This window comes from Gambusia affinis, linkage group LG04 (genome assembly GCF_019740435.1).
Source record: "Gambusia affinis linkage group LG04, SWU_Gaff_1.0, whole genome shotgun sequence".
NCBI classification, from domain to species: domain Eukaryota; kingdom Metazoa; phylum Chordata; class Actinopteri; order Cyprinodontiformes; family Poeciliidae; genus Gambusia; species Gambusia affinis.
The window spans coordinates 22,042,751-22,054,633 of NC_057871.1; the positions used below are offsets into that span (position 1 = coordinate 22,042,751).

The 11,883-nt window shown below is 38.9% G+C and overlaps 1 protein-coding gene and 1 long non-coding RNA gene across 2 annotated transcripts; both read right to left on the minus strand.

Moving 5' to 3' along the window:
* Positions 1 to 568: 568 nt before the first annotated feature.
* Positions 569 to 3,912, minus strand: LOC122829670. Its single transcript, XR_006370409.1, has 6 exons — positions 3,882 to 3,912; positions 3,458 to 3,526; positions 3,119 to 3,193; positions 2,238 to 2,345; positions 2,087 to 2,157; positions 569 to 1,041 (listed from the first exon to the last, which is right to left on the minus strand). It is a non-coding gene; the product is annotated as an uncharacterized LOC122829670 (long non-coding RNA).
* A 1-nt stretch (position 3,913) lies between these two features.
* Positions 3,914 to 7,390, minus strand: LOC122829315 (polymeric immunoglobulin receptor-like; the record flags this gene model as incomplete). The annotated part of the gene is made up of 4 exons (XM_044113758.1): positions 6,633 to 7,390; positions 6,164 to 6,490; positions 4,261 to 4,581; positions 3,914 to 4,179 (listed from the first exon to the last, which is right to left on the minus strand). Coding segments are annotated over exons 1-4 (951 nt in total), but the record flags the coding sequence as incomplete, so codon positions are not given.
* Positions 7,391 to 11,883: the final 4,493 nt, after the last annotated feature.

Here is an 11,883-nt window from a genome sequence, read left to right on the forward strand (position 1 = left end):
TAATTTCATGTTGAAAATTACTTAAAACAAACAAACAAAAACATCTTGATACCTTGGCACATGACATACCAAGTCAGAAAATGACCAAATAATAAACCCTGTTTTGATACCAGTTCCATTTATGTCAGCAGAAGTGATTCTCATAAAACATTTTTCAGAAAAGAGGAACAACTTCTGCTTCTGTGCTCATGAAGGAAGTTAAACGCAACTAAAAGTTTTTCATTCTTGGAGGAATCATCAATATTTGCGTGTTTTTATCTTCCTCTTGTCATCAGAGCTAGTTGAGCTTAAATAGATTTGTTCTTAAGAGAAACAAATCCATTTAAGAAAAACAAAAAGTCATAATCGCTCCTTAAATTAATGTGCTGTTTTGTTTTGTTTTTTTGGTTCCCATTTCTTTGCTTTTGTCACGTTTTCAGTTCAAAAATTAGATGTGAAACCTGTGATTTACTTTTATGTCACGTTTATACAGCATAAAACAAATAACTGAACGACAATGATAGTAAATACAGAATAATACGTTTAAACATAATATACATATGAAATATAACTGTTAATAAGATATGGGTTCCTCTCAACTCTACTTGTTTATTTGTACATATTTTTATTTACATATGGTTAATATGTAGCTGTTTTTGTATAGATAATAATATGATTGTTTCAATAAAATCAAGCAAATGTGTGCAGTGAAAAAGAAACATTAAAGCAACACAAATTTAAACGGAAAATATTTCTATAAATCTTGAGACACAGAGAAATTAATTCTGGATAACCACTGCAATATTTTCAGAGAAGAAAATATTATTTTCTGAGTATTTTCAGAGAAGCCACAAATTAAAATGTGCATTAGTTAAGCGCTAAACTTGCTCTCCGTCACTTATATTTTTGGAAATCCTGGTTGCAGTAGATGTCTTCAGCTGCTGTGACGTTTTCATAGTCAGCTTCATCTTCGTCCACATCACTGAAGTGACAGCTGGCATGTTGTTGCCAGGAGGCGACCTGCTGTGACCTCATCACCATAGAGTCATGATTCTGATACACCTGAAGGAAACAGTGATCACATTTCATCAGTACACGATGCAACAAAGACCATTTTATAAAGACGCTTTGAAATACACAGATGGACGTGATGATCAAATAAATAGTAACCCTTCGATTTTTTTTCCCCCTCAGTTTCATTTCATTTGAATATTGTGAAAAAGTTCAATATTTTTTTAACCACTCATTGCAGAAAATGAAAGTCATGCAGCTTAATTACTCAGCAGAAACACTGACTTCCTTTAAATCTCGACTAAAAACCCACTTGTTTAGGATTGTATTTGAAACGTAATCAATTATAAATTTAATGATGGAACTTGACTAAATGTCATGTTTTGATTGTTGATTCTATGTTGCATTGTGTTTCTGTGTTTGATATGATGTAAAGCACTTTGAAATGCCTTGATGCTGAAATGTGCTATACAAATAAAATTTGATTGATTGATTGATTGATTGATTGATTGATTGATTGATTCATACCGTAAAATATTTTAAGTCTTTATTTCTTGTAAATGTCTATTATAGCTTGTAGCTGATGAAAATCCAAAATTCAAAATCTCCAAGATTTAGAATGTTGTGAAAAATGTACAGCATTTTCATATAAAGTTGAGCGGAGGGAGTTTTTAAACATTTTGCAAAAAAATGTCTAAAACTGGTTCATGTTTTTTTTGCAAATGATGTATCTTTGGTCAGACTAGACAGAAGTTAAACTTCACTGGGCTTTATAAAACATTTTAACACTGCAGTTCCCCACACTGACACATGGAAGTGGCAGCATTATGCAGTGGGTGTGTATTCATGCAGGAGGTTAAGAGGAAGCGGGTCAGAGTTCATGCACAGATGGATGGAGCTAAAATACAGGGGAATCCTGGGAAAGCCTTTAAGTTATTATGATCCCAGTAGTGCCAAAAAATATTATAATATAAAACTTTACATTCAAATCGCCCGCCATTTATTGTGCACAAGAGTAAAAACTGTGACGTCTAGAGATGTGGTGTAAAGGTTGATCACATTTTGACCGCAGAACTTTGGTCTTTAGTTTTCTTACATCTTCTCCTCCACACACTTCCTGCGCTTCCACGAAGTCGAGCTTTTTCCCGTCTGCAGCGACTCCGACTTCTGGAACAGGACGAAACATGAGAAAACAGCTGCGCAATTTGACTGGACTGCAAAACATTTTGAGGAAGCTCTAAATTCACCTTTCACTTTGCGACATTTGCTCTTGAAAACCGTGACCAGGATGACAGTCACCAGCAGCAGCCCACCAAAGACGGCAACGAGTGAATAGAGAGCGGCGTCTGGAAACCCTGAACATAGAAAAACAATCAATTAAACACAAAAGCTACGTTTAACTTTCTTAAAACATTGATTCAGTTGCTTATTTATTATTATAAAACAGAACAGTCTAAAATACAATGTTTGTCAGAATTTTATAATTCTGGGGGGTTGAGGTGATGCAAAGTAATGGAAATGAACAGCCTTTTAGCGCAACTCTTTTGAAACTTTGAGCGCTAATCTCGTTGCAAATCTTCGCTTTTTCCCTCTTTTTATTGACGTCACTGGAAATTTTAGAATTCACACCTTCACCATCTATGAATATGTAAAATCGGCCCCCGGGGAGACTTCCTGGTTTTGCCGTGGCAAGCTATCGGTTCTGATTCATAGCTCAAGTGAGAGTTGAAGTGTAGATCGACCAATAGTTCAAGAAACCAGAGCAAAATCTGCATCACTGCAGACAAAGCTTCAAAAAACTGTAAACCTCTGCTCTCAATTTTTGTTCCTTAAACAAATGAAAAAAATGTGTTGTGTAATCATTCCTGAGATATTAACTCACAATGGCTAAAATGAGCTTGACATCAGAGGAGAGTATATAAATATCACTGTGCTTAATAAGCATAAGAGGTGTTTTCAATGTCAACCTAAAAACCAAAACCACAAAACCAGTGTCAAACCAACCTGTGTCAAACTGAAACCAAAATCGAAAACATTGGGTTTTAACTGGAACATTTATAAAATAAACATAAGTACCTTTAGCTGCTAGCCTGAAGAATACCTCCACTAAAATACAAACTCGCTGTACCTTCAATGAGTTCCTTAGAGACCTGCGGGGCGGTTGTAAGTCTAGTTTTCGCTCTGCTGCTCTGGTGTCGAGATGCTGTCGAAGAAACCAGAAAATTCTCACGAGAGGTTTGGGTTTGCTTTGCTCAGAGACAAACATCTCAGTGAAATTAAGGTTACTGACACACAAAACATTTTTTCTCATTTACGGTTTGAACTGAATATAACTCCAAAGGGAACCAGATGAACAACCGAGAGTCACGCGGAATAGTGGAAATAAGTTCAGTCGAAAAAGCGCCGAGTTATTTCGTTCTCAGTTTCATTTGGGGTGTTGGGTTTCTGTTATTTTTGACTTTCTCACCCGCTGTGATGTCTTGTGTTGGCAACGCCTGAAGCGTTTTCTCTTTGGCCGCATTCTGTTCTTCTTCTACTGTGGCAGTCAAAGAAACAACAGATTGTAAAAGCGATCACTTTTTTTGAGATGTTCATGGTGGAACTTGGATGGATTTGGAACAAAGCTAATTTTTGAATGCGAAACAATTTTTCCCCATGTTTTATTTATTTTTATTTTCTAGATCGTCTTGTTTCAAATGTGATCATATAATTTAGTTTTTTATATTATTGTTCCCATCTGTTTTATTTTTATCCATCAACATGTACAATAAGTAACTTTAGAAGCTTTGCACTTTTGCTAGATATTTTTTTTTAATAAAAGATATAAATATATATCTTTTGCTAGATATATTTACTTAAATTGTCCTTTACGTGTCCTGTGTGCCTCTCACCTACAGACAGATGAAACTGGGTATAATTTCCCGGCGTTCCTCGGGCTCTGAACGCAGCACCAGTACGTTCCGGTATCTCCTGCTTCCAGCTGGGTGATTTTAACGGAGAAAGACTCGGAGAAATCACTGTGCACTAAGAATCTGCTTTGACCCTTCATCACGTCTGTGCAGTTGCTGCGTTGACTTCCTTTGCAGAGGAACTTCCTGTTGTTTCGGTGATTAGGCGGATAAGGGCACTGCAAGGTTACTTCATGTCCTGCAGTTTCTCTAATTGTCTTTGACGTCACACAGCACCATTCTGGAAAGCACACAAAATAAAATTATTAAAGGGCCTATGAACACTATTTTTTGATATACATTTTACAATTTGATTTCTCACCTTTGACCTCCAGCTCAACAGCAGAGAAATCATCAAATCCTGAGTTTCTCTGGACTCCACAAAGATACGACCCAGAATCCTCCAGGGTCAGACTGGAAATGGTCACTGTGAATATTGTTGACTTCCTGTCATCAGAGAGTCTGAATCGTCCATTTTGTGTGTTGCTAGAGGTGATCACTGCCTGCTGAAGACAAGTGGAGGGTCGGTTTCCTCTGCAGAGGAACTTCAGCTTGTCGACAGACTGAGAGTCGTACGGACAGCTGATGGTCACTGAGCCGCCTTCGTTACCCTGGATATTGTTCACCGTGCTGCAGCATCCATCTGTAAAAACGTACTCAGATGATGTCGCATGTTGCAGTTCAGCAGCGGCTTCATGAATAGCACATTGCGTGGACTCTTTCAACAGCTAATGCTTTCGCTTTCTCACTTTATTTTCATTCGCTGCAATCAGCGAAAGGGCTTACTAATTATCTTCACGCCTTTTAAAACTGCCAATCAAAAATAAATGTTAAAAGTAATCGCAAAATTTTGGGGGTGCCGTGGTGGGCCAGGGTTAAAGCACAACCCTGTAAGGAGGCCTTAGTCCTTGATTCGGACGTCACAGGTTCGAGTCCCAGCCTGATGACTTTGCCACATGTCTTCCCTATCTTTCTTTACCCACTTTCCCATCGAACCACTCTCAAATAAAGGCTGCCTGAGTTTAAAAAACAAAAAAAGTAAATAGTTCATTTCAGCGCCACCCTCCTTCACTCCCAACTCGATCTGATTGGCCCCAGACTCCACAGAGATAAAGCACAACGGCTCTCTTCATTTGGGCGGACACAGCCATAGATCAGCTTTTTAATGAAGTCTTTTAGTATTACTGCATCTCTCTAACTCCTCGTGAATCTGAATAAAATCCAGCAGAAATCCTTCCACTGTGTTGCAGGTGTTGCATGCAGGTGGCTCAGATCTGTGACCGATCTGGAGTAGCGAAGGCGCAAATGCACACGGGTGTGTGTTGCTCTCCACCATAAGCAGAAGTAGGATGATTTCTAAATAAAACCAAGCGCTAAACCCTATGGCCTACTTTTCACTGCACAACCACCACAGGAAAATAACGTTGTGATCTTGTCTGATGGGCTATTAGATTAGCAAACACATGCAACAAGCAGAGAACTGCAGGACTTTGGGCTTTTGCACCCAAAGTCCTGTTGTTTGCTCACATGAGCTCCATTAAGGCCTTGAAAACACATTCATCTCGTTCACATGCTTCACTGATTAGTTGGCTTCTAAATGCAATTGGAGGAGCTGAATTTTGTTTAGGTCCAGCCAAGTAAAAAGAGTTCGAACCGTGAACATTTCTGATTTTGGTTTCCTTCCACTTTACATGCATGTGATATTTATTGATGCTCTATAACTTCAAATCTCAATACAATTTGGAAAACGTTTTTGAATACTTTTCTGGGCGTTGTAGTCCAAGCTGCTTATTTGTAGTTTATTTGTAGGAGAGGATTTTTTCCATTGTCAAAAGAAGAACATAATTTTTTTCCTTCTTATTTTTTTTTTTACCCTAGTAGTTGATCTTAACAACAATTCACTCAGTTCATAAAGACTAATGAAGTTTTCAGTTCTGTATGAAACTCTCTTCTGTGTGCATGTTTTCCTTCTATGTTTGCATGTTACTTATATCCCAATGCTTTGTTTGAAATGTTGAAAGTAGCAGCGCTGCAAAAGTTTGGTAAACTAATCATTAGACATGGAGGAAATCCTGTCATTGTGCTAATTTTTCTCAACTGCCACCGGTTCTGAATATCGCAGACGCTTAGAGCGTTGCCCCTTCAGACAGTCACAAATCCTGTTTGAAAACTATTCAGCAACTTAAATGGTAAAAAAAATAATAAAATTAAAAAAAATTACGTACCTTGTTTTGTTTCTAGTTTTACCTCGGTGTAGAGATCTTTTCCATTCTTTGACACTCCACACCAATATGTCCCAGCGTCGGCTGACTGAAGGTTAGAAATTGTTGTTGTGAAGATTCTTGTCGTTCTCTCATCATGGATGGAGTGTCTGGGTTTATTTGTTTGTGATGTTGTAATAAGGACGTCTTCGTCCGCGCAGTCGTTCCTACACAGGTACTTTTCATAAGTCTCATAACCCTCAGGATATGAGCAGGAAATCTGCACACCTGTACCTTCGTATCCAAACACATGGATCAAATCTGCAGCGCTGCACACACAGCTCAGAGCTGCTGCAGAGAGAAGACAACACAAGAAGACATTTTCAGTCAAAGTCAGATGACAGCATCAGGGGTTCTTATTCTTTGGCATGTTGTCATGTCCTCCCTCCTGACATAAGATGTAAGATGTGTAAAATAATTTTTAAAAACTTACAACACAGAGTGAAGAACAGTTTCTGAAAGCTCCACATCGTTGATCTCTTTCAAAGAAAAAGAAACTTAACAGGAAGTCAACCCAAAATATAACCCAACACCCACTCTGAAACCCTAGCTGGTGCATAATGATCATTCTCACTTCTTCAATACTCAGATGGCTCATTTTGAGTCGTTGGGCATTATCAGATGAGGACTCTTGATCAGAGAGGCTTTAATGTTCTCTCCCTTAATGTTCTCTCTACAAAGACAACTAAAGTGTTGTCTCATCTATTCAGATCTTTATAATAAATTTATGGTAGAAATATATAAACTCTGTAAAGTTGTTGTTTTGTTTGGGGTTTTTTTAGACTCAGTATGTGTGTTGCTTGTGGTTATTTAAGGTTAAATAGGTTGTTTCAGTTTCAGTAAATAGGTTGCATTTTCTACTGCACTTCATTTACCAACCACAGAGGGGCGCTCCAATGCCGTCCTTTACTGCAGTAAGGCGCCACAGGGAAGCTGGTGTGGGGTTTCTAAAATCTATTAAATCCTAATCCTTATTTTGTCTTCTTTATTTTGATCATATAAAGTCGTACCTCGTTGAATTGAAAGGCTTTTTGTAATAAAACCATAAAACGGTGACCTGAATCTCATTTGTTTTAAGGATTCATTGGAGAGTGAAGCATCCTTTCTTTGTTTCTTTCTTTCTTTGTTTCTTTCTTTCTTTGTTTCTTTCTTTGTTTCTTTCTTTCTTTCTTTCTTTCTTTCTTTCTTTCTTTCTTTGTTTCTTTCTTTCTTTCTTTCTTTCTTTCTTTCTTTCTTTCTTTCTTTCTTTCTTTCTTTCTTTCTTTCTTTCTTTCTTTCTTTCTTTCTTTCTTTCTTTCTTTCTTTCTTTCTTTCTTTCTAACGGGTTTTGATGATAATGACTTACATAAAACTCAAAATTCAGTTTCTCTGAAAAAGAATAACCATGTAAAGAAATACCATCGTACTAAAAGTATGTCAGTGTTGTGGACTGAATACTCTTGCATGAATGGGCTTTGCTTCACAATCCTCTCAAGGATCTAATAATACTTGCTGCTTGTGCACATTGTTTCCTTCCATTCAACTTTCCATTAATATGACTGAATGCAGTTGTGACAATGATGATCGCATAAGTTATTAAGTGATCACAAAATGTCTGTGTTGATGAATGTTCTTGGTTTTCTGAAGTAAACGGTTTTAAGTGACTGTAACATGAACATTAAAAAACAATCTGTGTGAAGTGAGTGTTTATAACTGATTTTCACTTACAGAAATTGTTTTGGATAAAATCATAATTTATTGAAATGCACCTGTAGCATAATGAGCTATTCCTCATATTGAGCCATTAGTTTCTTGCATGGTTAATAAATGTCTTACAGTCTTAAGAACGCTTTAGTTGACTGAACGAAGCAGGAATAACTAAAGTACAATCTTCAGTTTGACAGGAAACCAGGATTTTATTTTATTTTATTTTTTAAATAATTTTGTTCTGGATTTGCTGCTGGGTTTGCGATAATTGCACTGCTGCGTGACTCAACTTTGAGCGAGCTCCAGCTGTCGGCTCAGACACCAAAATACATCGGTGCATAGAGGTGTTAACAGTCTCCTCGGTGACTGGCAGGTGTCCACGTCCTTGCTCCAAAACAAGTGCAAGTCGTGAGGCCTCCACGCCACCAGACCGGCCGGTTGGTGCAGAGTTTGTCTATATGTTGTGTGCGGAGCGTGTGACATGTAAAGTGCATCTCTCAGATTCTGCAAACGTGGATGCTATATTTGTTTCCATGTTTCTGAAAGAGATGGCTGTCGCATCAGTTCCTGGACTTTGCAGCGTACAGATGCTCCCACCTGCAGCTGCCACTTGCAAACTGTTTTCTCATTTATGGGACATTTGTATCATTCTGATTCGGCTAAAAGTTCTCTAGGAGGCACCGCGTTAGGAAACAAAATATTTCCTGCCTTTAAGAGATTGTTATCCTTAAATGCTTTAGATTCGACAAAAGAAAAGAAAACTATGAAGAAATCCACGATTAAAATTTGAATTTGAATATTAGAAGTGTATAGCAGTTATACAAACAAGACTGGTTCATCTTAGATGTTATTGCATATTTGAACGATTGATAGGCATGAGAAAAGTGTGTTAAAGAAACGAGCATGTAAATAGTGTTAGGAGGATGGACTGGGCTAACCATAAATGATGTGCTTAAAAATATAATTTGTTACAACTAAGACAAAAAAATAAAAATAAAAATAAGAGTCAATTAAAAAAAAAACATGGTAAAGTTCTCCTATTTTATATGATTAGGTGCATTTCAAGTGCATTGATGTATTTATTGGGCCAAGTACATATTTCTGCTTTTATTTTTAATGATGGCAGTTTTGGTTCTCCATATAAATCATCTACATGTTTAAAGTCTATCCAGAGAAGCCTGGGAACTTTAAGAAATGCATTTGTCTCCTTATATCATCTCCTCTTTCACCCCTTTTTTAGAAACACACACACACACACACACACACACACACACCTACACACACACACACACACACACACACACACACACACACACACACACACACACACACACACACACACACACACACACAACCTAAAATATTATTCCACCATGTTCAACAACACCCCTGGCCAGCGCATTGCAAAATGTCAGCGCCGTAACCGAGTGTGTGTGGGCGGAAAGCGTGCGTGTGTGTTTTCCCCGAGCTCAGCCATTCCCGTCGCGTCCAGCTGACCGCTCAGCTGTGCCTCTCGCATACTGCAGCACAAACTCTTTCCATATCTCACACACTCTCGCTCAGAAAGGTTGACATTAAGACCGCCGTGCGGAGGGATAAGTGTGTCCCGAATTAGCGGGGATGGCAGGCCGAGCTGGGCCGTTTCCAGGGCCGCTTGTTATGGATGTCGCTGTTGCGCGGGGAGTTGGGTTTCTGCGGAGTGCTCGGTTTGGAGCTGAGCAGCGCGTAAGACGCGTGTTGAGGTCTTCTCGGACTACTACCCAACATAAACACACATGCCGCATACACATCTTCCGGTGAAGACAGGAGGCGTTACACGGACGGCCTTCTCAGTTTTATGGCATCTATCTTAGACCATTTTACCATGTCTGGATGTCTCCTTCCTGTTCCCTCTTCTGTTACACTACCACTCACACTATTTCATGTTAACTCAGTAGGTCATGTACAAAGACTAATCATATTTTTGTGCAAAGACACGAATTTTAAAAGATAGTCTGCAAATTTCGAGGTTATTCCCTTGCCTCATTTGTACTTGTTTAAATTTTTAATGTCGTTGGTGATCGCTGAATGATGCTTCATATTTAACTTTTTGTTGACAACATAATTCTAGTATCTTATTATTATTCTGAAGGGCTGCTTTGATAGTTTTGGTGTTTTATATATTAAGAAGTTAGACATACAACTGAAACATTTGTAACAGTGGTGTCACTGAAGCCAACGTTAGGACAGCACAGAGTTAAAGACTTAGTTAAAGAAGTCAGAAGAAAAGCAACAACACTTCTCTCCTCTGAGTGTGCAGCTATCCAAACACCAGGAGGTCTTCACTTTCTGTTGCAAGGTGTTATTTTCCAGGACCAGCAGAGGAATCAGACAAATTTACAATTCATCCATCCATTGTTTACACTCTCTTATCTTTGCAGGGACTCTGGACGGCTGGTGCTTATCTCCAGCAGCCATTAGGCTGGAGGTGAGGTGCTGCCTGGTCGTCAGTCTATCACAGAACAAAAGACACACAGGGCAAACACACATTCACATAAAGACTAACCAGAACCTTGAGAACCAAGTCGTGTTTTTGGACTTTGGGAGGAGGTTGGAGTCCCCAGAGAGAAACCACACAAGCATGGATGATTTGCTTTTGATTTCTCTATGATCTCATAAGAATTGAAGTGTGTTGCAGGTGTTGCCTAAAAATGGATCCAGAAATTTACCTCAATATAAGGCCCACTAACTCATAATATCATCATTAGGGCTTTCCCAACACTCTTAAAGCTAAAGCAACATCAGTGTATGGAAACGTCTCATTTTGAAGAACATAATTGAAACAGATTTAGAGGAAATAAATAGTTAAGGTAATTTTACTCGACTAAAATTCTAAAAGTTCATTGCCCGTTAGATAATGTGTAGGAAAATGTACTTTTATAAAGAGTTATCCTGGCCGTTGCCTTCCTATGAAATTCTGTTTAACTCTAGTTTCACTACACAACTCCCTCTGGACTTCCTCCCATTGAAGTGGATTTCTCCAGTAGAACATCTAGTGGGCCAATCAGAATGAGAGGTTTTGAACGATGATGTTAATTTTCTGCGCTGTTTTAGAATTGTAGTCTGAATTTTTAGCAGTAGCAGCAGAAGCCGGTCAGTCTGTGTTGGCCACACTTCCAAATATTGAAGACGAAATATCTGGTTCTACTCAGCACTCCTCTATTTATAGTGGACGATGGTTGTCCACAGCGCACCCAGTTTCCGGTAAGCTTTGCATCAGTGCACCAGTGCATTACATACGTCACGGCCAAACTTCACTGGCTGAGTAAAATCACTAAAATGATTCATCCACTTCCTGGAATCCACGCCTCCAGGAAGCAACTGTTTCAGCATCAGAGAGTCCAGACCCGTCTGTACACAGCGGAGCGCAGAACGAGGACTGGTTTTCACCGGGCTGATAGTGTGTGCGAGAGTGAAGGCGAGAGCAGGAAGGTGGCATCCCATCCATTCCTGCTCTTCCTGAGGAAGGAGAGAAAGCATTACACACACTGCTGACAGCAGACGTAGGGAGAGGCGAACAAACACCCATCTAAGGTCATTCACATCCTCCAGCGCTTTCATTCCAACATATCAAACATCAAAGTAACCATTCATCTCACTTGGCTGCCTAAAAGCAGCTCTTTTGGTCCGTTTGGCTTCTGCTAGATGTAGCAGCATGAAACTCAAGAGAAACCTATTTTTGCTCTTGCTATTGAACAGGCTTTGTGTTTTGGGAGGGGTGGGGGAGAAAAAATAACTTTGTTTCTCTTTTTGCTTCACTTTGCACACGCAAAACAATAAATGAACACCGAGTGTCACAGACAAGATGCCTGACTTTTCCATCTCTGCTACCAACTAATAGTCACTCACATTATTTTTTTTATATTGGTTAAGTTGCCAGATAATATTCGTTTGTTTACATTTATTACGATGTTGGTAACTTTTTGTCCTCCAACGTGGATCTTCCTTTATTTTCGTTG